Source organism: Brassica rapa, chromosome A03, assembly GCF_000309985.2.
Source record: "Brassica rapa cultivar Chiifu-401-42 chromosome A03, CAAS_Brap_v3.01, whole genome shotgun sequence".
Lineage (NCBI taxonomy): Eukaryota > Viridiplantae > Streptophyta > Magnoliopsida > Brassicales > Brassicaceae > Brassica > Brassica rapa.
In genome coordinates this window covers 11820606-11840930 of record NC_024797.2, presented here as the reverse complement: position 1 = coordinate 11840930, position 20325 = coordinate 11820606, and the positions used below count along the sequence as shown (strand labels likewise).

General features: G+C 39.7%; 5 protein-coding genes across 9 annotated transcripts; 3 read left to right on the top strand and 2 right to left on the bottom strand.

The window, feature by feature from the left end:
- The first annotated feature begins 1332 nt into the window (after positions 1–1332).
- On the top strand, positions 1333–2842 carry LOC103858201 (ubiquitin-conjugating enzyme E2 6). Its single transcript, XM_009135512.2, has 6 exons — positions 1333–1516; positions 1663–1742; positions 1901–2015; positions 2098–2150; positions 2241–2369; positions 2457–2842. Exons 1-6 carry the CDS (start codon positions 1371–1373, stop codon positions 2597–2599), a joined length of 666 nt encoding a protein of 221 aa, XP_009133760.2. The 5' UTR covers positions 1333–1370; the 3' UTR covers positions 2600–2842.
- Positions 2807–11522, bottom strand: LOC103858197 (ATP-dependent helicase BRM). The gene is made up of 15 exons (XM_009135509.3): positions 11277–11522; positions 11019–11192; positions 9668–10882; positions 8230–9537; positions 8003–8115; positions 7698–7785; positions 7513–7599; positions 7301–7393; positions 6943–7026; positions 6655–6858; positions 6308–6550; positions 4688–6235; positions 4120–4608; positions 3759–4007; positions 2807–3667 (listed from the first exon to the last, which is right to left on the bottom strand). The coding sequence occupies exons 2-15, from the start codon at positions 11163–11165 to the stop codon at positions 3047–3049; spliced, it is 6489 nt and encodes a 2162-aa protein (XP_009133757.1). The 5' UTR covers positions 11166–11192; positions 11277–11522; the 3' UTR covers positions 2807–3046.
- Positions 11375–12852, top strand: LOC103858198. Its single transcript, XM_009135510.3, has 4 exons — positions 11375–11578; positions 11664–12244; positions 12314–12442; positions 12522–12852. Exons 2-4 carry the CDS (start codon positions 11915–11917, stop codon positions 12699–12701), a joined length of 639 nt encoding a protein of 212 aa, XP_009133758.1. The 5' UTR covers positions 11375–11578; positions 11664–11914; the 3' UTR covers positions 12702–12852.
- On the bottom strand, positions 12808–14360 carry LOC103858199 (aquaporin PIP1-2). The gene is made up of 4 exons (XM_009135511.3): positions 13969–14360; positions 13428–13723; positions 13197–13337; positions 12808–13107 (listed from the first exon to the last, which is right to left on the bottom strand). The coding sequence occupies exons 1-4, from the start codon at positions 14294–14296 to the stop codon at positions 13012–13014; spliced, it is 861 nt and encodes a 286-aa protein (XP_009133759.2). The 5' UTR covers positions 14297–14360; the 3' UTR covers positions 12808–13011.
- A 727-nt stretch (positions 14361–15087) lies between these two features.
- LOC103858196 (SKP1-like protein 20) lies at positions 15088–20325 on the top strand. Of its 5 annotated transcripts, none has more exons than XM_033287825.1 (9): positions 15088–17586; positions 18032–18104; positions 18305–18529; positions 18594–18794; positions 18881–18991; positions 19075–19144; positions 19541–19775; positions 19850–19965; positions 20033–20325. In XM_033287825.1, exons 2-9 carry the CDS (start codon positions 18069–18071, stop codon positions 20113–20115), a joined length of 1077 nt encoding a protein of 358 aa, XP_033143716.1. In that variant the 5' UTR covers positions 15088–17586; positions 18032–18068; the 3' UTR covers positions 20116–20325. The 5 variants fall into 5 exon arrangements, with proteins under 5 accessions (XP_033143716.1, XP_018512708.1, XP_033143714.1 ...); XM_018657192.2 differs by having other exon boundaries at positions 15088–17618; positions 18035–18104; XM_033287823.1 differs by having other exon boundaries at positions 15088–17618; positions 17924–18104.

Genomic DNA, 20325 nt, shown 5'->3' with positions numbered 1-20325 from the left:
AGTTTCCAAATTAACAAGACTCGGAGTGTGATCTGAGAAATCAGGAGGCATGAAATGCGCCAGACTATTTGGGAAAGTGAGTAACCATTCCTCATTAATCAACACTCGATCCAGCTTTTTAGATACAGGATCAGCTGGTTGTTTATTTGTCCAGGTGAAAGGCGGTCCATGGAAACGGAGGTCCCTAACTTCCAGATCATCAATGCAGTCTTTGAATTCAATCATCTGTGGAGTGATGCTATTGAAAGCAGGAGAAGAATGTTCTGCACAGTGGATAATCTCATTGAAGTCTCCTCCAATGATCCAAGGCGAATTATGAAGCAAGAGAGAGGCTTTAACTTCCAGTAAGGTATTCCACAAACGCTTTCTTTCATCAACTGTGTTATCGGCGTAGATAGCAGTCATTATGAAAGTAGGTATTCCCGGATACTCAATTTTGCAAGTGATTTCCTGTCTGGACTTATGCAGGAGAGTTAGGACCGCATGTGCTTTCCAAAACAATATTATTCGACCGTCTTCATTTCTTCTTAGAAAGTTCTCCCTTGTATTCTGATAAATATTTCGTTCAAAGGTTCATTTGCCTCTGAATAAGAAATGTTCGGTATAAATGGAAACTATTAATGAGTCGAGAGTTTGATTTGTATACGATTGTATAAGTATAATTAATGTACTAATCCTTAGTTGTTAAGGGCCTCACGGCAACAGTGGATAAGATTAAGACAAGATGCCACTTATCATCTATCATGTCTTTTTTTTCGCACATTGTTTATCTTGTTTAATTAATTACAAATTTGTTAATAAGAATAAACGCGGTCACCAGAAATGATAAATGTAAATGGGGCAACTAAATATAATATTTTCAGTTAATATATATATATATATATATTATTTACGTATTTTATCAATTTTGTTTTAATATAAAAAATCCTCAGTTACAGTTCAATCCACTACAACCGAGGGCAAAATTTATTTTTTTCCAACTGAAACGTATATTAATCAGCTTTTTTTTTAAATAATTAATTCAAAACTAAGATAAGAGATACATAACATAAACAGAAAAACAGAAAAATAAGGAAACAGCCTATATTTTATTGTTGCAGTGATAAAATTGATCAGACATCTCTACTATTCGGGTAACTGAGAGTAGTGACTAACGTAATATTTGACAACAGAATAAATAGGAATTATGCAAAAAAGAAAAAAAAACAGAATAAATAGGAGAAAATACTATAATATGTTTTTTGGCTTGTTGTGATATAATTAGTCAATAATCAGATATTAGTCAATAATCAGATATTAATGTTTAAAATAATAAAAGAGGTAACGTATTTGACTCTTAATTAAAAGAGTAAAAAAAAAAAAAAGGACAGATGATAATAAGGCAAATGTCCATTTCATTGTCTCATAGAATCATTTTCTTCTCTCTCTCTATCTCTCTATCAAACCAGAAGAAGAAGAAAAGAGAATCGGACATGGCTTCGCCGAGCAAACGCCGAGAGATGGACATGATGAAATTGTATGTGCTCAATTCTCTATCTTCTAGTTCATCGAAATCATCTCTCGATTTGGCTCTTTTTTTCTTATATATACATATTGGATCTGTTGATGATGATCTCTTCTTATTCATATATATGTCTTCCTTCTTCTTCGTGTATCAATCAGGATGATGAGTGATTACAAAGTGGATACTGTCAACGACGATTTGCATATGTTCTATGTCACTTTCCATGGCCCCACTGACAGTAATCCCTCCCAACAAAAACTCTTTGATTTTGTTCTTGTCAACATTCCTCATAAGCTACTTGTTGATAGAATAAGAGTCTTCATAGATTCATCATCTCCTCTATGTAGTAAGAACTGAATTGGGATCTATCTCTTTGTTGTTGTTTGTTGTGTGAAGGTCTTTACGAAGGAGGTGTTTGGAAGATCAAAGTCGAACTTCCTGACGCTTATCCTTACAAATCTCCTTCTGTTGGTTTCGTTAACAAGATTTATCACCCCAATGTTGATGAATCGTAAGTCACTGAGCTTATCATTTACCAATCTTGATCACTCTCTCAACCTATATATGCTTCTCATGTTTTTTTTTTTTGGCAGTTCTGGCGCAGTTTGCTTGGATGTAATAAACCAGACATGGAGTCCAATGTTTGGTAATATATATATATATTCTCTGTGTCTTTTTTCTGTATGCCTTGATGATGATTGCATCCACTAAACTTGATCTGTTTTTGTTTGATCAGATCTTATCAATGTCTTCGAGTCATTCCTTCCTCAACTGCTTCTATATCCAAACCCATCTGATCCTTTCAATGGTGAAGCTGCCTCTCTCTTGATGCGTGACCGTCCTGCCTATGAACTGAAAGTCAAAGGTTCATCTCACTCACTCTTCTTCCAACTTGCTTCTCTCTATTCTATTCAACCTCTCATTGACACATTGGTATCTTGGACATTTCAAGAATACTGCAAGAGGTATGCTAAACCAGAGGACATTGGAGCACCTGAGGAGATCTCAAGTGATGACGATGATGATGATAGCATGAGCGAACGTGGTTCAGACTCCGATGACAACGATGAAGTTGCTGGAAAAGCCGATCCTTGATGACTTCGTTACAATATCAAATCTTTCTTTGTACTTTAAATTTAGTTTATTTCCAAAATTATAAACCATTCATGTTCATTGCATGGGAGGAGAAAAAAACTTTCCTCTGTAAATGTGTAAACACTTGTTTAATTCTTTAGGATCATTGAAACTCTCTTTGCTTCAAATGTAAATAACATTGTGTACCAATTTGCAGTCTTACAACAATTTAAACATGAACCCATCTCATTTTGTTTGTTCTAATCCTCACATATTGTTTTTTATACAAGGAACATATCTAAAGATGGAAGGATACTGCGGACAAAAGGACATTCTTCTAAATAGAAACATACCAGGAAAGGAGATCTAGAGAATTATTATTTGTTTACAAGCGAGTCTACATTGCTTTCAATTGCCACATTACATATCACACCTCTAAGCACTAAAGATAAAGGAGGCTTAATCTGTCTATAAATGGCTCGGCCTTCTTTTACCAGAATCTGTCCTTAACCTCTTCACCGGATTAGCCCATCCCACTGAATCACCAGCCGCACCGCTGTTGTTTGGATGAGTGCCTTGGTTTGGCCATCTTTGCTGCTGTGCTAGCCTTGTCTCCCTTGTACCTGAACCAGACACAGGACTTCTAAGACCACGACCCACCATTGCTGGTGGTGACACCGGGCTGCTTGAGCCGGCGGTTCTGGTTCTCGGCGCAGACTTTTCTCTGTCTTTCCTCTTCTTCTTGCAGATTACTAGTTCCCCTGGATGAGCTAAAATTGGAGAGTCGTCGTTGTGGCTTGATGTCCCGCCAAGCTTCGTTTCTTTCTGAGGTATCTGTACTCTGATCCTTGAATTCTCTCGTTGTTGAGGTCTCTGAGGAGAGCTCGGCTCCGGTTCCTCTTCATTAACCGGCTTTTGCTTCTTACCCTGACTAATACCTACTGTTCTTGGGGACAGTGTAGATACCAACGTTGGGGTTGGTCCAGAGAAGGAAAGTGCATTCCTTGCTTCCCGGAAATCTGAATCTGGAAAAGACATTTTCAGTAGATCAAAGAACAGGTTGTGAACCTTCCTTGCTTCAGATCTCACCTGCGCAAGATTTTTTCCACCTTTATTAAAACCCATTGGCTTATTTATATATATCAAAAACACAAAATCCAAAGAGCTGCAAAAACTAAACCTCGTGCGAGAATCCATAGAACTGCATTGCTCCTCTTAGCATATACTGCACGTCAGATGCGAGTTCCATAACCCCTGCGTACTCTAGCCTTTCTAACCGGTGATCTATCTCTCGCAGTTCCAAAAGATTATTTACACCTCCAGCTGCATAACCAGTCTGAATTCTCTTCCACAAATTTGTCAGCATAGGCACAATCTGCTGACCTTCTTTGTCGATTCTCCTTTGGAGTTTGCTAATGACCGTTTTGCACTGCACATGCAAGCAATGGGTGAGTTCAGACCAACCATACAAAATAGATTTACTGAAACATCGACAATATAAGAGAATGCAATGAAATCTTATTCTATTTGACAGAACATACCCGTTTCTGTATGTTGTGGGACATTCTTGCACCTGCATTTGAAGAGCCAATAGGACTAGTTCCATCCCATGTTTCTCTGGCAGCTTCAGTGTTGTCCTCCAGGGGAAGCTGTGTGGTATTCAATCTACCAGATTTTGGTGATGATACATGAAGCTTGGAAGTATTAGCTATCTTCTTTCCAGGTAAACTCCTAAGTCTCGAGGATGAATCACTCTGTTCTTGTCTTGAACCATGCGAGTCAACAACTGTCCTCAATTTTGATCGATAGCTAGGATTGACTTGCAATGGCTGAGCTGCAGGCATATCAGTACCGTCTATTCTTTCTCCTGTTTGACGGGGTCTTAGACGAATACTCCGTTTCCGCTTTATTGTAGGTTGCAAAACCTGTTCTTCCCCTTCATCACGTTCATGGGCCCAACTTCCTGATCGTTGGAGATCTATGTGAGAATCCCCCGATGCTGCTATTTCCCCATCTTCTGTATCATCCACCTGTTCAACAAAATTAAAGAAGCAAAAATTACAACTATAAATAAGTAGAGAGGCCTGCGAGACAAGATCAGGTGCCTACCAGTCTTTTTGAGACAGAACCTGGCCTAGTGTCCAATGCAGACAAAGAGCCAAACTTTCGTGAAGAAACTGGAGAAGCCATCTCTTTCGATCTATGACTTTCTGGCGAAGATCCTGAAGAACCAGCATCATCCCGTGGAGTATTTTTTTTATAACAACCAGACCGCTGAGGATAATCATAACCGCGGACAGGGTTCTCTCCATCAGATTCGTCTTTGTTGGTTTGGTGATTACCAAGAGCACCAGTTAGTTCATCATCATCAAATTGTTCAATGTCTCCCTCTTCTTCATTCCCAGAATCAATGTTCCTTTCATCAGAGCTTTCCTCAGAGTATCCTCCAATGTCATCTTCAATTTCCTTGTAGTTAATCTTTTTGCTCTTCGGCCGCCCCCTTTTTCTCTCACCTCCAGGCCCAGCAGTTTGCACGATGAGATTACTGCTTGATAACATGTTCTTTGACGGTTTCTTAGACAAATCAGCAACGGTAGTATTCACCTCTCTGGTGCTAGCTCGAAGCCACTTAGGCACCTGCTCATGAGAAGTCATCTCCTCGGTCCAGTCAAATTCTTCATCCATCTGATCAAATAACTCAACTTCCTCCTCGCTTCTGGCAATCATCCTGTTCACCTCATGGAGAGAAGGTACATCATGGACAGTTTCTTGATATCTCTCTTCATCATGCAATAAAGTCTCCAATGTCATACGCCGCTCTTCATGAGTCGTCCTTTGGTCAAAACGCCCAGCATTAATGACTTCATCAGCCATGTCGATCTTGTACTGTTGAATATTATTCCTTATGAGACCCTCAATAGATCCTATATACCGGTCTTTCCCAGCCAAGTCATCCTCTACGTCTATTGAACCACCGCTTCTAAGCTCGTCCTCCTTTTGATGGCTGGAAAACTTTTCAACAACTGCCTCCATATAAATTACTTTTACTTCCCTTGTCTGCCCAATACGATGGGCTCTGGCAACTGCTTGTTCCTCATTCTTGGGGTTTGGATCCGGATCATATATCACAACTGTGTCAGCAGTCTGAAGGTTGAGACCCCTTCCAGCTGCACGTATACTAAGCAGGAAAATAAAACAATCAGTATCAGGATCATTGAAATCCACAATAGCTGATTCCCGATCTTCTAGGCTGGTAGTCCCATCTATTCTTCTGTATACAAGCCTCCGCCATTGCAAATACTCTTCCAAGATATCAAGGAGTTTCGTCATCGTACTGAAGAGCAACACCCGATGGCCTGTCCTCTGTAGCTTTATAAGAATTCTATCCAGAATCCACAATTTTCCACATGACCTCACGAGAAAATCCTTGGAAAGATCATTGAAATATGGATAATTGAGCAAAGGATGATTACATGTTTTCCTCAACTCCATGCACCTATTATTTAAAGTTCTGTATATCTTGGCTTGGTAGATCGAACTCTTCTGAGCCCTAAGTTTTTCATCGTCTGGATCAACTCTTAGAGTTCCGGTAGCTTTAATCCAATCATAAACGGCACTCTGTATAGCAGACATTCTACATCTTAAAACTACGGAAACCTGCAGCCGAAAGCATTATCAGAAGAATCATCTAGGCGAAAATATAACGGCAGCTAATACCACAGAACCTACCTTAGGGGGAAGTGAACCTTCAACATCCTCAACACGACGTCTAAGCATGAACGGCTCTAAAATTTGATGAAGCCTGTGAATGACAATGACCTTTTTCTCAGTTTCCAGCCAGTCATCCTCTATATTATGCGCAGGACCTTCTCTTTGAAAGGGTTGCGCGAACCAATCATGAAATGCTTTTCGATTGTCAAAGACATCAGGAAGGAGCAGATTCAATAATGACCACAGCTCTTTCAGATCGTTCTACAGGATTTAATAAAAGCACAATAAGATTCATCTATTTGCTAAACATAATATGGAAACTCAAAGAATCTTGGTTTTTAGTTGTTAGATGTACTGTTACCAACCTGTAAAGGTGTCCCAGTGAGAAGTAATCTCCGTTGGCAGCGGTACCGGTCAAGATCTCGGGCCAAAACAGACTCTCTGTCCTTCATCCGTTGTGCTTCATCAATTATGATGTATTTCCAATCAACTTTTGAGAGTTTTGATCGATCATACATAATGAACTCATAAGTTGTAACGAGGACATTGAACTTCATGGCGCAAACTTCCTGTGTTTATGAGACCAGGGGATGTGTCAATCAACAATTTCAAAACAAAATCTGGAGTAAACACAGCTTTTTTTTTTAAATTACCTGAGCGAACAATTTTGAACGTTGATCCTTTGTACCAACATAATATATGCATGAAACAGATGGCAGCCAAGTATGGAGTTCACTCTGCAAAAGAAAAGATAGCAAATGCTGATAAGCATTCAAATGAACATAGAAGAGCTGACCAACCGGGGATGGCCATGTCACCACAACTAACAGCTAGCTCTCTAGAGTAAAAGTTAAGAAAAAAAGGATAAAGAGATTTGTGGGGTATTGGAGAAGTGAGTTGAGTAACTATGAGTTAGAGACTTGGGGTCTTGTCTCGAAAAAAACACTGGTTATAAGCTGATGCATGGTTTCTGTGAAAAATTATAGACGAGGCCTTACAGAAAACACAAACCTTCCAGTTCACTAGAACAGCATTGGGAACGATGATGAGATGTGGTCCATAATTGCCCTTAAACTCCATAAGGTAAGCAATCAGTGCCATTACCTGCACGGCGAAGACTGAAAACAATCAGCATATAATGCCGACAAAGTATAATGCATTGCTCGCCAAAGTCAAAAGTAAAGTAAATCCAGGAGTTCCTGAAAACTGAGAGCAGACTTAACCTGCACAGTTTTTCCAAGACCCATCTCATCAGCCAAGATCCCATTTAATTTGTTATTATACAACGAGAGCATCCATTGCAATCCAACCTGAATGACCCCGAGCGGAAAGCCTTAGAAACCAGCAACATGTGGCACAACAGAAAAAAGGAAATTCACAATACATAGAGTCTGGATGAAGGAGATACCAGCTGGTAATCGCGCAAAGTTCCAGCTTGAAGCATTGAAGGTTGTCTCACCACCAGTTCGTTTACAGCATGAGCCAGAGTATAATACCTAGCGTAAGACATAACAAAACGGGTAAAGAACATTCTAAAGACAGCATCCAAGGAGACTATTGCTTATTGTACGTCGTGTGCAGTCTGAGTGTCGGTATTTTACAGATAAGCATGAACTTTTTAAGCACACAGTTGTATTGGCTGATAAATTATGAGTAACAACTAGTACTTTGCTATTTCCCCGTCTAAATTACTTTTGGTGAGTAATGACTTACTTGTTGACAGATGAATTATCTTTTGGCGCATTCATTTCCATAAATCTATTTCTGATCACAACTTCTTCCCGAGCACAAGCAGCTGCTGCCCTGACCTCCTCTTCTGACAGGCCCTGCATCAAGAACAGAAACAGATAAGCATAGTCAACATTTAAGCTGAATTTGTAGAGTTATCTACAGGGAGTACTGGAAAAATAGAAGTGGCGTAGAGAAAGCAGTATGCATACCTGCAATCTAGCTGCAACTGCTGCAGCATTCGCTGCCTCCTCCACTTCCTGTTGATTCTTTGTGGCAGTAATCTTACCTCCAAGTTTATGGAGATAATCTTCGGTTTGGGTCAAAAATGAAGAGAGAACAGCATATCTTTCAGCAGCATCACCAGGTATATTTGTTTGCTGTTCCAGCAACATCTCCCTGTACCTTTCTACATCATTGTTTTTCAAGGCCTCCATCCTTTTGTTCCGGCCATCATCTTTTCTCTTTGAGAACTCTCTCAACATCTTTTCATGGTATTTGGCCACTCCCCTGTTACGAGCAGTGCGTGCATCACGTATAGCCCAGTGAGCCTCAAGGAGTTTCTTACGCCACTGAAAAATGGTTTTCAGCTGCTTCTCTCTAACAGCTTTCTGGCTGGCCAATACTTGTCTATTCATTTCAAGGCGTTGACGTTCACACAACCTCACAAATTTACGGTATGGCCTATCAGGCATGGACATTATCTCCTGTTGCTGTCGATCCACTTCATCTCTAACACGAGACTGAAGGTCCCGTAGCCTAAGCTTTTTCTCTTCAATTTGAAGCCGCAAAACAAGATCAGGCCTAATCCTTTTCCTTTCCAAATTTTTTGCTAGTAGACCATTTATCTTCTTCAAACTGTTTGCTCTTTTCTTATTAAAGAACTCTGCACCTTCTTCACAAATCAGATCTTTAATATCATATGCCAACGTGAGATTGTTATTAGCATTGGCTGTTGCAGACCCATAAGAGTCATGTTTTCGAGTGAAAAAGGGAAAATCAAACAACGGTCCATGATATTTCCTGGCAGAGGCTGTATCCTTGGGCTGCTGGGGAGTGTTTGCTTGTGAAGGAACATTAGATTGGTCTCCATCAGATGCAACAGCTTTTCCCTTATCAGCATTAGAATCACTTCTAGGAGTCTGTTGAGTACTAGCCTCTGCTCCTTGGTCTGACTTAACAGGAAGTACATCAGTTTGTTGCTCCAGTTTCGTAACCGCATCAATAGAAGCAGGTTCTTTTCCCCGGTTTTGAAATAATTGGCTGTGGCTCTTCGCCAAAGGTACTTCTGTATCTCTAAGATTCTCTTCCTCTTTAGAAAATATCTGTCCATTTGAAGAAGCAGCAGCCTGAGACTCTTTTCCAGACTCCAGCGACCTTGCTTGGTCTTCTACAGTTTTGTCTGTAGATCTATCCTGAACTTGTAACCTCACAGGAGAAACTTGCCTCTGCGTCTGCAGTTCAAGCGGTGGTGGGGCAATAGCTTTAAGAAGCTCCTGAGGCAAAGAACCTTCTCCTTTCTGTCAAGTAAAAAGAAAAAAAAAATCAATCAGCGGGAATTGCAGAAACGTAAATGACGGCAGTGATAAATCCCCAGCAACATATACATAATAGAAACAATAATAAATGAGGAAAAGACAGCTGGAAAACCTTCAAACGCCTAAATGCAAGTATCTGGGCTTTGAGAACATGAAGTTGTTGTTTAGTAAACCCTGGTCGCTGTGCTTGTTGGGTCCCCTGTCCACTCTGACGGGAAGAGTTACTGAGTGGGCCAGCATCAGATGGAGCTGCTAGATTTGGAGTCGGTGCATTTAGCTGCCTAGGCTGTTGCATCTGCAAATGTTCAGATGAACCTAAACTTTTTTTCTGATCCAGAACATGTGCATCATTTGCAGACGTCTGCAGGGAATTTCCTGACTGCATCCCATTTGTAGGCTGAACTAAATGTCGAGGATACATTGGATTATCTCTCCCTTGGGAGAAGGGACTCGCAGCAGGGTTCACCATTCTGGGACTGGAAGTCGAGGCAAATGAGTTTGCATGTCTGGCCTTCGCTGGTCCTCCTGACTGCCCAGAGATATCACTAGCAGAGTTGGCACGAGGTGAATTCTCACCTGGAAGCGCTGAAGACGAAACCGGCTGGCTAGAGACTGGCATAGTTGGTGACTGTGAAGCCACATTGCCTTCAATAGCTTTCTGTTGGGCAGCCATTCTTCCCTGAAGTATGTGGGCCATCTGGTTGGCGTTAGCAGGATGTGAGAGATCAATATTACGCTCACGCGCCCATGCCTGCATCGCCTGCCACTGCTGTGAAAGTGCGAGTTGGTTGGTTCCCATGTTATTGACACCCTGCATCGCCTGTGGTGCCTGCATTGGCCTTATGATATTTCCAGGCATTAGTTGCCCCGTTCCAACCTGCTGAGGATGAGGTTTTGTTTCGTTCCTTTGTTGAGGACCTGATTCCATCTGCCTTTCACCGTGAGAAAACTGTTCACCCGCTGGCCTAGAGGACGAGGCCTGGGCCATATTAGATGCCTGCATGGGCATCATTTCCTGCATATTCAACACACCCATCCGTGCATCTTGATCCTTTGAAGAACCCATCATAATTCCCATTCTAGCTTGCTGCTGTGCCTTTTGTTGCTGAGCTTGTAAAGCAAACTGAATATAGGCTTGCTGCATTGGATTAATACTTTGCTGGCCCTCACCATGTTGCTGTTGTAGTTGAGGAGAGTCAAAGAACTTCCTAGGTTGCATAGAGGCAGAGGGGGAACCAAAGCTGCCAGCTCCCATCATTCCCTGTGCCCCACCAGCATGATACGCAAACATGCCATCATTTCCCTCTGAGTTTCTCAGCTGATGTTGCTGCCATATAAAAAAAGGACAATGATTTATCAGAGCAACTCAGGTATTTCCAAGTGGCAACACTAGCAAATAACTAAAGAGAGAGAGAGCATTGTACTCTTTTAAACGAACCAAATCCACTTTCAGAATCCTTTACCTGCCTAGACGCCAGCTGCTGCTGCTGCTGTTGCACAGATGAAGATGAAGAAGAAGGAGACGCAGCGGATGACGTGGAGTTGGTCCGACCGCCCGGACCCATGCCCGGGTTCCGGGCGGGCCCTCCACCACTGCCTCCAGATTGCATACAATTCGCCAAAGAATCTGACAGTCACTACACCTCAAAAACAATCAAAATCAAATTCAAACTCACAATAAGAAGAAGAAGAAGACAAAATAAAAAGTTGAAAAACCCTACCAAACCAAAAATAATAATAATCGAGAAGCAGAAGCAAACACGCCAAGGAAAGACCCTTCAAATAGCAACAACGTTCGAAAAGGCACACACTCAGTGGTTGTCACGCACACAAACTCTCTCTCTCCAGATTTGCATCGAATTTTTTTGGGGGGTTAATCTGAGAGAAGCGAAAGTTGCGGGATGCAAAGGTATAAACCAGATCCTTTGAGGTGGCTTTTCGATAAGCGAAATCCACGGAAGGATTCGATGATTGATTCACAAACTCACGCGATCAGAAATTTCTCGCAGTCAAACCCTAGCTGGTGCTGATTTACTTCCCTTTTCCTTTTTGATTTTTTTATTTTTTTTTTGAGACGTATTAATCTGATTTTTTTATGTTTTTTTTAGTTTGATTGGTGGGCCCCACCGTCTTGATACTGTTGGAACACGGAAACTGCGTGATATTTGCGTCGAAGAAAACAAAAGTGAAAACGCCGTGTCGTTCTTCTCTTTCAGCATTTACATGCTTGTCGTATTGACGCATATAACACGACACGCGTTTCGTTTATGAAAGAAGGAAACGGCGAGTAGATTTCAGTTTACTGATCTCTCTCCCCCAACTGATTTAGAAATACCGTTGCCGTCTAGCTTCGCCGTGTATGATTGATTCCATGGAGAAAATGATTCGCTCCTCTTGTGTTAGTTTACTCTTTTGCCTCGTGTTTCTTCTGTTCTCGAGTTTATACGGTTCCTTACATCTCGTCGAAGCAGGGAAGATCGAGATCACCGACGATCTAGACGACGTGGAAGACAATGAAGAAGACGATTCATGGAAACAGTGGGGGAGTAAAGCAGCGACGCCGGAGTTCGATCCGCCTCCGGATTTCTCCGACATGGGATTCGATCAGATCCAAGAAGAAATGGCTAAACGGACTTTTGCACCGGTCGTCGGATTCGTCAAGCTCCGGTTAGGCGTTCACCGTACTAAGGTAGACAAAAAGACGAATCCATTCATGTGATTGAAAAAGTCGTGAGTTTAAAAAAAAATTGATTATCAGGATATGGTGGTGGAGATTGCTATGAGATGGACGAAAGTTCTGAGAACAGGTGGGTTAGGAGTGAGATTCATGGCTGTGGATCGAAGCACGGTGATGTTCAATATGCAGAATGGGAAGGAAGTTACTGAGGTAATGATAAAAAAAGTTGTGAATTTTATTAAACGGATTAGTCAGAGATCTTGAGAAGTGCAATTGATTTTGAATTTAGCTAAGGGAGTTTGTGCTGAGCCAAGAAGAGGCTTATGAGGTTAAGATAGGAAAACAAGAGTTTCGAAGACCCGGAGATCCTCCTCTTGATGATGTCTTTGAAAAACTTCAAGCTAAGCAAAGCAAAGATGATGAAGATGGTGATACTAGCAAGAATGATGTTACCAAGGATGAACTATAAGCCTATACGGCCACTAAATATTTTTGGTTCATTAACCAGATAGGATTTTGTCTCTGTAGCAGATTGTAAGCTAATATGTGTTGTTCCACTTTGTTTCAAGATTAAATGCCTGCCCAGAACGTTCAATTATAGAAATCATTTTGAAAGACGAGGAGATATTACAACTTTTTCAGGGGAATGTCGTTCCGTTGTATAAGAGTTTGCATCAGGCAATGTAGAGCAGCAACACATACACACGATGTTTCACACAAGTAGTACATTCACAAAAGAAAGCAAACTAAGGGAACATTTTTTTAAAGAGTAACTCAAATCAGCTTCTGGACTTGAATGGGATGGCTCTGATGACTATCACGTGGTAAAGAGCAGCAAGTGCAGCACCGATGAATGGTCCAACCCAAAAGACCCACTATAAAAAAAAAAGAATAAAACAAAGATTTAGTAATCCGGTGATCCCAAATCGAAATGTAATTTTTTGGTGAGAAGTGGAAAACTCACATGGTCGTCCCAAGCGTTGTCCTTGTTGAAGATGATTGCAGCTCCAAGACTTCTTGCTGGGTTGATTCCAGTTCCAGTGATTGGGATGGTTGCCAAGTGGACCAAGAACACAGCGAATCCGATTGGGAGAGGTGCAAGAATCTGTCCAATTCCAAAAAAAACAATTTAGCATTCTTATCCTAATCCAACATAACACCACAAAAGTCCTGTCTCTTTTTTTGTACAACTTACAGGAACATGAGAATCACGAGCGTTTCTCTTAGCGTCAGTAGCGGAGAAGACGGTGTAAACTAGCACAAAGGTTCCAATAATCTCAGCACCGAGACCACTTCCTTTGGTGTAACCAGGAGCAACCGTGTTAGCTCCACCTCCTAGAGCTTGGTACTGCTTTGGTTGGAACCCCTTGACCACACCAGCTCCACAGATGGCTCCTAAGCACTGCATCACTATATAGTACACAGCTCGTGTGAGCGAAAGCTTCCTAGCCAGAAACAGACCAAACGTGACTGCTGGGTTGATGTGTCCACCTGAGAGGTCATTACACAACACAAATCGTTATTACAACATCTACAAATAGAAAGTTGAAAGTTTTAAATTATGATTATAAATACATTATTTTGTGATTAAAATTAAATATTTCCCAGAAATTTTATCCAATCAAAGTTCGCGAAACATAATTAAATTTATAAAAAAAATTACAGTTTACCGTTATTACATAATAAAAATGCATTAAGATGTATAAATATAAATCTGGAGTGTGGTGGTGACTTACCGGAGATACCAGCCGTACAGTAGACGAGAGCGAAGATCATACCACCGAAAGCCCAAGCTATCCCTTGGATTCCGACAGAAGCACACATGCTCGGTGACCTCTTGACACCCATGACGGTCAACACAGTTATGTAAAGGAAGAGAAACGTGGCGATGAACTCGGCGATTCCGGCTCTCCAGAAGGACCACGACGCAAGCTCGCCGGGCTCGAACAACGGCGCAGGAGGCGGCTCCTTGTAGTCTTTGTCGCTCTGAGCCGATGTTCCGATGGGTTGTCTCTCGGGGAATTTGTTGGCTCCGACTCTAACATCTTCTTCCTTGCCCTCCATCTCTTGAGTTTCTTCTCTCTCTCTCTCTTTCTAGATGAGTGTGTAATAATGTGTTGCAGAGAAGCAGAGAGTGGTGGTTTTATAGTGACGAAGCTGAAGGTGGAAGATAATGCAAACAAATGGAAATAAAATTAATTAAAACACGATGATAGTTACTTTGTTAATTGCTCAGTTTAATTTCATGATATAATTAACGTTATCAGCTTCGTTGCTGATAATAATAATTATTGATTAATGATAATTATAATCTGTGGCCAGAGTTTCAAATTGCGCTTTCCAGCTGTTTTGTGTTCTCTAATCAAATGATTTTTGATAATATAGTTATGTGGACAGTTATTTTACGAATTATATTTCTTATTGTCTTTTATGAATGGTGATTTTGACAACAAAGTCGACAAAGAAAACAATTCTAATACAATATTAAAATTGAGAGGATGAAAAAGTTGTGGTTGAGGTAATACGGCGGTTTATTTGGACTTTTGTCAGATTAGGATGGGCTCGCCGCACCTAACATACATAGGGACAACTCAAGTGTGATTGGTTATTCATAGAGTAAATTGGTGGGAAAAAAAGAAATGGAGAAGAGCAGAAATAAATTAGAGTAAAGTGGAGTAAAACTTTTTACTTGTATAACATGGAGTAAAAAGTTACTCTACTTTTATTAGTTTTTCTCCACTGTTGGAGTAAATGGATTGAAAACATTATTTCACCTGATTGGATAGAAAAAGTGTGACTGCGGTTTGAGCGGTGCAGAACAAGCGGTTCAACTGCGGTGCGGTTTTAACAGTTATAAAAATATATAGATATATAGTATATGTAGAGATTTTTGTTACTGTTAACTGCGGGGCGGAGCGGGACGATGGTCACCATTCGAAACCAAAGTTGAATTTCGAGTAAAAATTAAAATTAGAGTAAATATTTACTCTAACAAATACATCCAGTCACACTCCTCATCTAACAAAAATCTATTACATTATTTTATTACTTTAATCTGTAACCTTTCTTTTTTTTTTTTTTTATCAAATACTTCATTCTTTCTTTCTTTTTGGTGTAAAATAACATTTCTCTTCTTGTTATAATCTCATAAGAATACTAATTGTGCAACATAAACAAAGTTAGAGTGAGTGTTTCAAAAAAAAAAAAAAAAACAAAGTTAGGAGTGATGGTAATAACCATGCACGATGAGACCTGTATATTGTTTAACTGAAATTTCTAAATTCATCCATAGATCAATTAATATGGGTAAATAGTTAAATACACAACTAGTAGCTCAGAAATATATATACATACATGCAGCAGGCATACCATCTACCATGAATATGTAAATGGCATATATATAGACATGAGTGGAATGAACGAAGAAGATTGAGGTTGTGTAATATTCGGCTGCAATCCACTATATGCCAAAAAGGAAAGACAACGTTTAAGCCAAAAGAAGAAAAAGTAGTGAACATTGAACAATAATGGTACGTTGCCTCGTTGCTTTGATGTCTTTACACATGCTGTTTTCTTCTACTCATAGATACCAAAATTCGCTTTCCTTTATCACCTAAACTCCATGCATAAACCAACCAAGCTCATATATGGAAGTCTTTGCATAAACCAACCAAACTCATATACAGAAGTCTTTGCATAATCTTCTTTTGTCCTGAGAACTGATTCATCAAAATAACAAGTCATTGTTGATATCGACACATCAATTAAAATATGTTCATATCGTCGAAAAAATAATCATCTGATTTTTTCGATAATGGCCAGGATAACTCAACTGGTCAAACATATGACTGAAAATCCTCATATCACAAGTTCAAATCTGCAGCTTTGTGGCATAATTAATTAATTTTGATAAGTTTGACACTAAATCACTGTATACCATATACTAAATTTCTAAATCCTCTCTTCTGGCGAACCATTGGCATGCTTGGTAATGAAAGTTAGGCTCGACATGAAGACAGGAAAAATGAGAGAGGATTACCAAGCATGAGGTGCCATATATCTCCTGTTTATAGAAATTAAAAGCATGAGTGAGGTGTACTGTGTACACCATCTTGCTTTTATTCGTGTGACTTTGATTTTTGGTTAGATAAACTTTAGATCGTATGGAATATCAGGTTTGCAACATTTTTTGTCATCCACACAAATTCTGGAGAATTCGTAGTACATATTCAACCCATTCTACAGTCTACGCCATTATGTTTTCCATATATGTATTCCGAAAAAGAAGAAAAAATATAATGATCGATCCTTCATATATATTATTCAACGTGTTTAATTAAATATTATCTACTATATTCCAATGGATTCGCAATTGTTTATTATGTTTTTGCTACTTTGATGAAGAAGCCATTTTCTAAACTTTAACGATTAGATAAATTCGAGAAGGTTGTAATTTGTTTGGATTTGATATGAGAATATTCTCAAGTCCATGATTCCAAGCCGTCCATTCCATGGATAAAAGGGCACGTGGCACGAACTTACGTATACAAAACCGACCAAACCACCCCCAAAAACTTGTCACAGTCAGAGACCAATATTAATCATTCTTCCCTATTTTATTTTGATGGGTTCTTCATCAAAGGTGCAATTATGTCATGCACACTCCTATTATTCCCGTTGCGTTACTCTCCCCACCTGACCTCCACTTAGAACACCCTCATTGAAGATAACTCAACCGGTTTCTCCCATTAAACAAATAAAAATTAATTAAAACAGATGAAAGAGAATGAGATGGATATTTTCATTAGAGACCCAAAAAAAAATATTTAGAACCCCCAATTAACACCTGTCTTTGTATTAATGTTTTAAACACTCTTTTTGTTGTAAATTTAATAACATAATTACTATATCATATTTATATTACTGATTATTCTCTTAGGAGGCTTATTTTTGTTTTCCACATAACAGTGTTAGTTAATAATCCATATAAAAAGATTCGAGCCCTTTAAAATATTGGCCCATACTTTGGGCTTATATTAAACCACAATTATGAATGGGCTGACATTTTAGTCCACAAACCCCCACTCAAGATCCATCTGCGGCGGGTCTGGTAATTGAGAAAAATCACTTTTCACAAAAATAAATAAATAAAAATTAGCGAGAAAATATATAATTCCAAGCGACGAACTAACAACAACTCGAGCCGAGCCACGCACTACACCAGTCCACACTGAGTTGAACCGGAGACTAACCCAACCATTGATTTCGTTTCCGAAAATTCGACGAACTAACTAGCCTCTCTCGCTCGCCGGCCGTCGCTGCCCACCGTCAGATTGAAATCCCCTCCGCCGCTAGTAAACTTCCATTTCTTAATCTCAGCTTTAAGGTACGGCGGGTTTATTAGATAGATGACTCTTCTTCGTTCCAAAAGAGCTCATATCGGTAGATTGCATGTTCTGTATAATCTCTATACTCTTACGTGTTTGATTGTGTTATTGGTATAATCAAGCGTAGATTTCACTTTCTTGATTTGTAGTTCCTTTTGAGATTACGAAACCATTAAGAAGATGATTATGTTATGAAAAGTCTTCTTCTTTATTTATTTTGCTGGAGTGGTTAATATCTCTCTCTCTTTATTAGATTTATATGTTGTGCCTTTCTTTTACTTGTTTGGTGGATCTATATTGCTAGTTTTTATCCTGAAGAGCTTCAAGTTTTTGAAGCAAACAGAGGCATTGTATAGTAGGATGTGTCTCCCATTTCTTGTAGCTGAATGTGCAACTATAATTTCTTTTTAAGGGGCGATACAGTGGCTTGGTCATCAACTCCATTACCAATGACAGAAAGTTATCTGGCCATCATGAAACGAGAGGTGAAAATTTTCTTCTTCTTTTTTTCTGTTGATAGCCAGTTTTAGTTAAGCACTGTTTCACATGGATGTCAATGCTTTGGCTAGTATTGTTTAAGGTTCTGAGGGTTGTTAGATATTGTGAGTAAGTATAGTTCTTGACTAACTTGCATTGTGCACCTTGCTCCAAAAATAAACTAGTTTTTTCTCTGTCATGGATTCAGATGATGCAGTCCTACATCTGGCTTAAAACTGCCGATGGTTCAATTCACCGAGTGGAAAAAGAGATTGCGATCTTCTTTCCCATGATATGTCAAGAGGTTGTATGCAAGGGTGTTGGAACTTCTAAGAATCATGCAATATCGCTCCCACAGCAAGTAAATCAAGCTACGCTCAGCTTGATTCTTGATTACTGTAGATTTCATCGAGTGCATGGACGTTCAAACAAGGTTTGTATAATATTTCCATGTCGGTCTGGCCTCTTTCAATGCATCTAATTTTTCTGCTCTTTAGGAACGAAAAACTTATGATCAAAAATTCATCCGGATGGACACAACGATGCTACGTGAGTTGGCCTCAGCCGCTGACAGTTTACAGCTGAAGCCTTTGGTTGATCTTACTTGTCGCACGCTTGCACGAAGCATGGAAGGAAAAACCCCTGAGGAGATGAGAGAGATACTTAATTTTCCTGATGACCTTAGTCACCTTACTGACGTATGTCATACATCATCCCTTAGTAGGATTTTGTCTCCTCCTTCTGCTTTTCTTTTTGACCACTTTTTAATGATTTTTTTATCCAGGAGGAGAAATTAGTGCCTCTGAAGAACACAATGGATGATCCAGGGATTCGACTACTGAACAGATTGAACGCAAAGAAAAGAAAGGAGCTAAAAGAAGGAGAGAGATTGCAGGTATGTTATTTTACTTGTTTAGGCTATTGAATGAAGTTGAGCTCTTTCACTAGCTTATTAAGTTGGGGTTTTCCATGTCTTAGAATGTTGAGGTTGAAGAACATGTGGACGAACGTTCTGTGGATGACCTGGTATCGTTTATAAACGGCGGAGGTACTTTGCTTTGATCTTACTCTGGTTTTCTGACTTCATGGAATCCTTTCTTTTTGTTCTGTTTCTTCTTTAGCAACTCTTAGTTATCTATTTAACATTGTACCACCACATTGTAGTTCATGTCTAGAATTGTGTGTTAATTCAATGATGTATACTTTTGTTGATTGACTATTCCCTTTTTACTCACTGCCTGAGATAAAATAGTCATCGTCTAATGCTGCTGTCTCGTTGCATATCTATCAAATTCATTTTTGTGCAAGAAGTACACCTATAGATTGTTTGCTGAATAAATCTGCTGTGTGAATTTATGTTTGTGTTGTCTCTTAGTCTTCTCCTTGCTCTATTCTACTTCCTTTTGAAGGCCTCATTGGAAGTAAGGAAAGTTCTGTTTCACAGATGCCAAGGTGGTAAAGACGTCAAAGGGGAAAAGGAGGAACAAGAACAAGAAGGACAAGAAGATTGTTTCCTCAAATGAAAAGGAAGGAGCCGAAGAGACTGGAACCATCACGAGACAGGTAGAGGTACCCAACTTACCTAGTACGGAAGATGACATCTTTACGCCAAAGGCCGGGTCTGAAGATGGAGATTCAGATGATGAAATGGATCCAGCCATGAAGGAAATGCTTGATAGGTAAGACTCCTGTTAATTCAAAACCTGTGGCCACGATTGTTTTCCTTATTCTTACATAATGAAAATATATACAGAGAGGTGGAAGATTTTGCTCGAAGATTGAACTCCAATTACGTTAGATCTCGAGGACAAGAAAGAAGGCTTGTTCACTTTTCCATAAACGGAAACGGGACTACAAGACGGCATATAGGTACGATATCTCTTCTTTGGCATCATATGCTCTTTACTTTTATGGTAATGTTAAGCTGAACTGATAGGGTATGGTTTGGATGTGAAGATCAATCTTCAGGACACAATTGATAAATTCAATGGCTTGGCACAGTTTTGGTTGGTTGTATGAGCAAATAGGAGAGAGACAATGAGCTTCACCAGTCACTGAAGTAGATGCAGTTTTGACTAGATTTCTTTACTTTGTAATGACTGATCCTTTTATTTGTAAAAACACGTTTTGAGTATCCAATTCAGAGTCCAATTCTAGACTAGTTTCTTGTTTCAGTTTGTTTTTATATAAACTCACAAGCCAAATAAGGAATACGTATTCCATTGTTTA

What these genes read in the sequence shown, in the direction of transcription:
- LOC103858199 (XM_009135511.3), bottom strand. Translation starts at nt 14,296, where the DNA reads ATGGAGGGCAAGGAAGAAGATGTTAGAGTCGGAGCCAACAAATTCCCC. An exon ending in CTGTACGGCTGGTATCTCCG is followed by an intron (nt 13,724 to 13,968) that starts GTAAGTCACCAC and finishes ATGACCTCTCAG; the next exon opens with GTGGACACATCAACCCAGCA. An exon ending in ACAACGCTTGGGACGACCAT is followed by an intron (nt 13,108 to 13,196) that starts GTGAGTTTTCCA and finishes TTTTTTTTATAG; the next exon opens with TGGGTCTTTTGGGTTGGACC.
- LOC103858197 (XM_009135509.3), bottom strand. Translation starts at nt 11,165, where the DNA reads ATGCAATCTGGAGGCAGTGGTGGAGGGCCCGCCCGGAACCCGGGCATG. An exon ending in CTGTTCTAGTGAACTGGAAG is followed by an intron (nt 7,027 to 7,300) that starts GTTTGTGTTTTC and finishes TTTCTTTTGCAG; the next exon opens with AGTGAACTCCATACTTGGCT. An exon ending in TCTATGGATTCTCGCACGAG is followed by an intron (nt 3,668 to 3,758) that starts GTTTAGTTTTTG and finishes AATCTTGCGCAG; the next exon opens with GTGAGATCTGAAGCAAGGAA.
- LOC103858198 (XM_009135510.3), top strand. Translation starts at nt 11,915, where the DNA reads ATGATTGATTCCATGGAGAAAATGATTCGCTCCTCTTGTGTTAGTTTA. An exon ending in TAGGCGTTCACCGTACTAAG is followed by an intron (nt 12,245 to 12,313) that starts GTAGACAAAAAG and finishes ATTGATTATCAG; the next exon opens with GATATGGTGGTGGAGATTGC. An exon ending in ATGGGAAGGAAGTTACTGAG is followed by an intron (nt 12,443 to 12,521) that starts GTAATGATAAAA and finishes TTTTGAATTTAG; the next exon opens with CTAAGGGAGTTTGTGCTGAG.
- LOC103858201 (XM_009135512.2), top strand. Translation starts at nt 1,371, where the DNA reads ATGATAATAAGGCAAATGTCCATTTCATTGTCTCATAGAATCATTTTC. An exon ending in TTTCCATGGCCCCACTGACA is followed by an intron (nt 1,743 to 1,900) that starts GTAATCCCTCCC and finishes TGTTGTGTGAAG; the next exon opens with GTCTTTACGAAGGAGGTGTT. An exon ending in CTATGAACTGAAAGTCAAAG is followed by an intron (nt 2,370 to 2,456) that starts GTTCATCTCACT and finishes GGACATTTCAAG; the next exon opens with AATACTGCAAGAGGTATGCT.
- LOC103858196 (XM_033287823.1), top strand. Translation starts at nt 18,006, where the DNA reads ATGTGCAACTATAATTTCTTTTTAAGGGGCGATACAGTGGCTTGGTCA. An exon ending in TGGCCATCATGAAACGAGAG is followed by an intron (nt 18,105 to 18,304) that starts GTGAAAATTTTC and finishes TCATGGATTCAG; the next exon opens with ATGATGCAGTCCTACATCTG. An exon ending in TGCATGGACGTTCAAACAAG is followed by an intron (nt 18,530 to 18,593) that starts GTTTGTATAATA and finishes TCTGCTCTTTAG; the next exon opens with GAACGAAAAACTTATGATCA.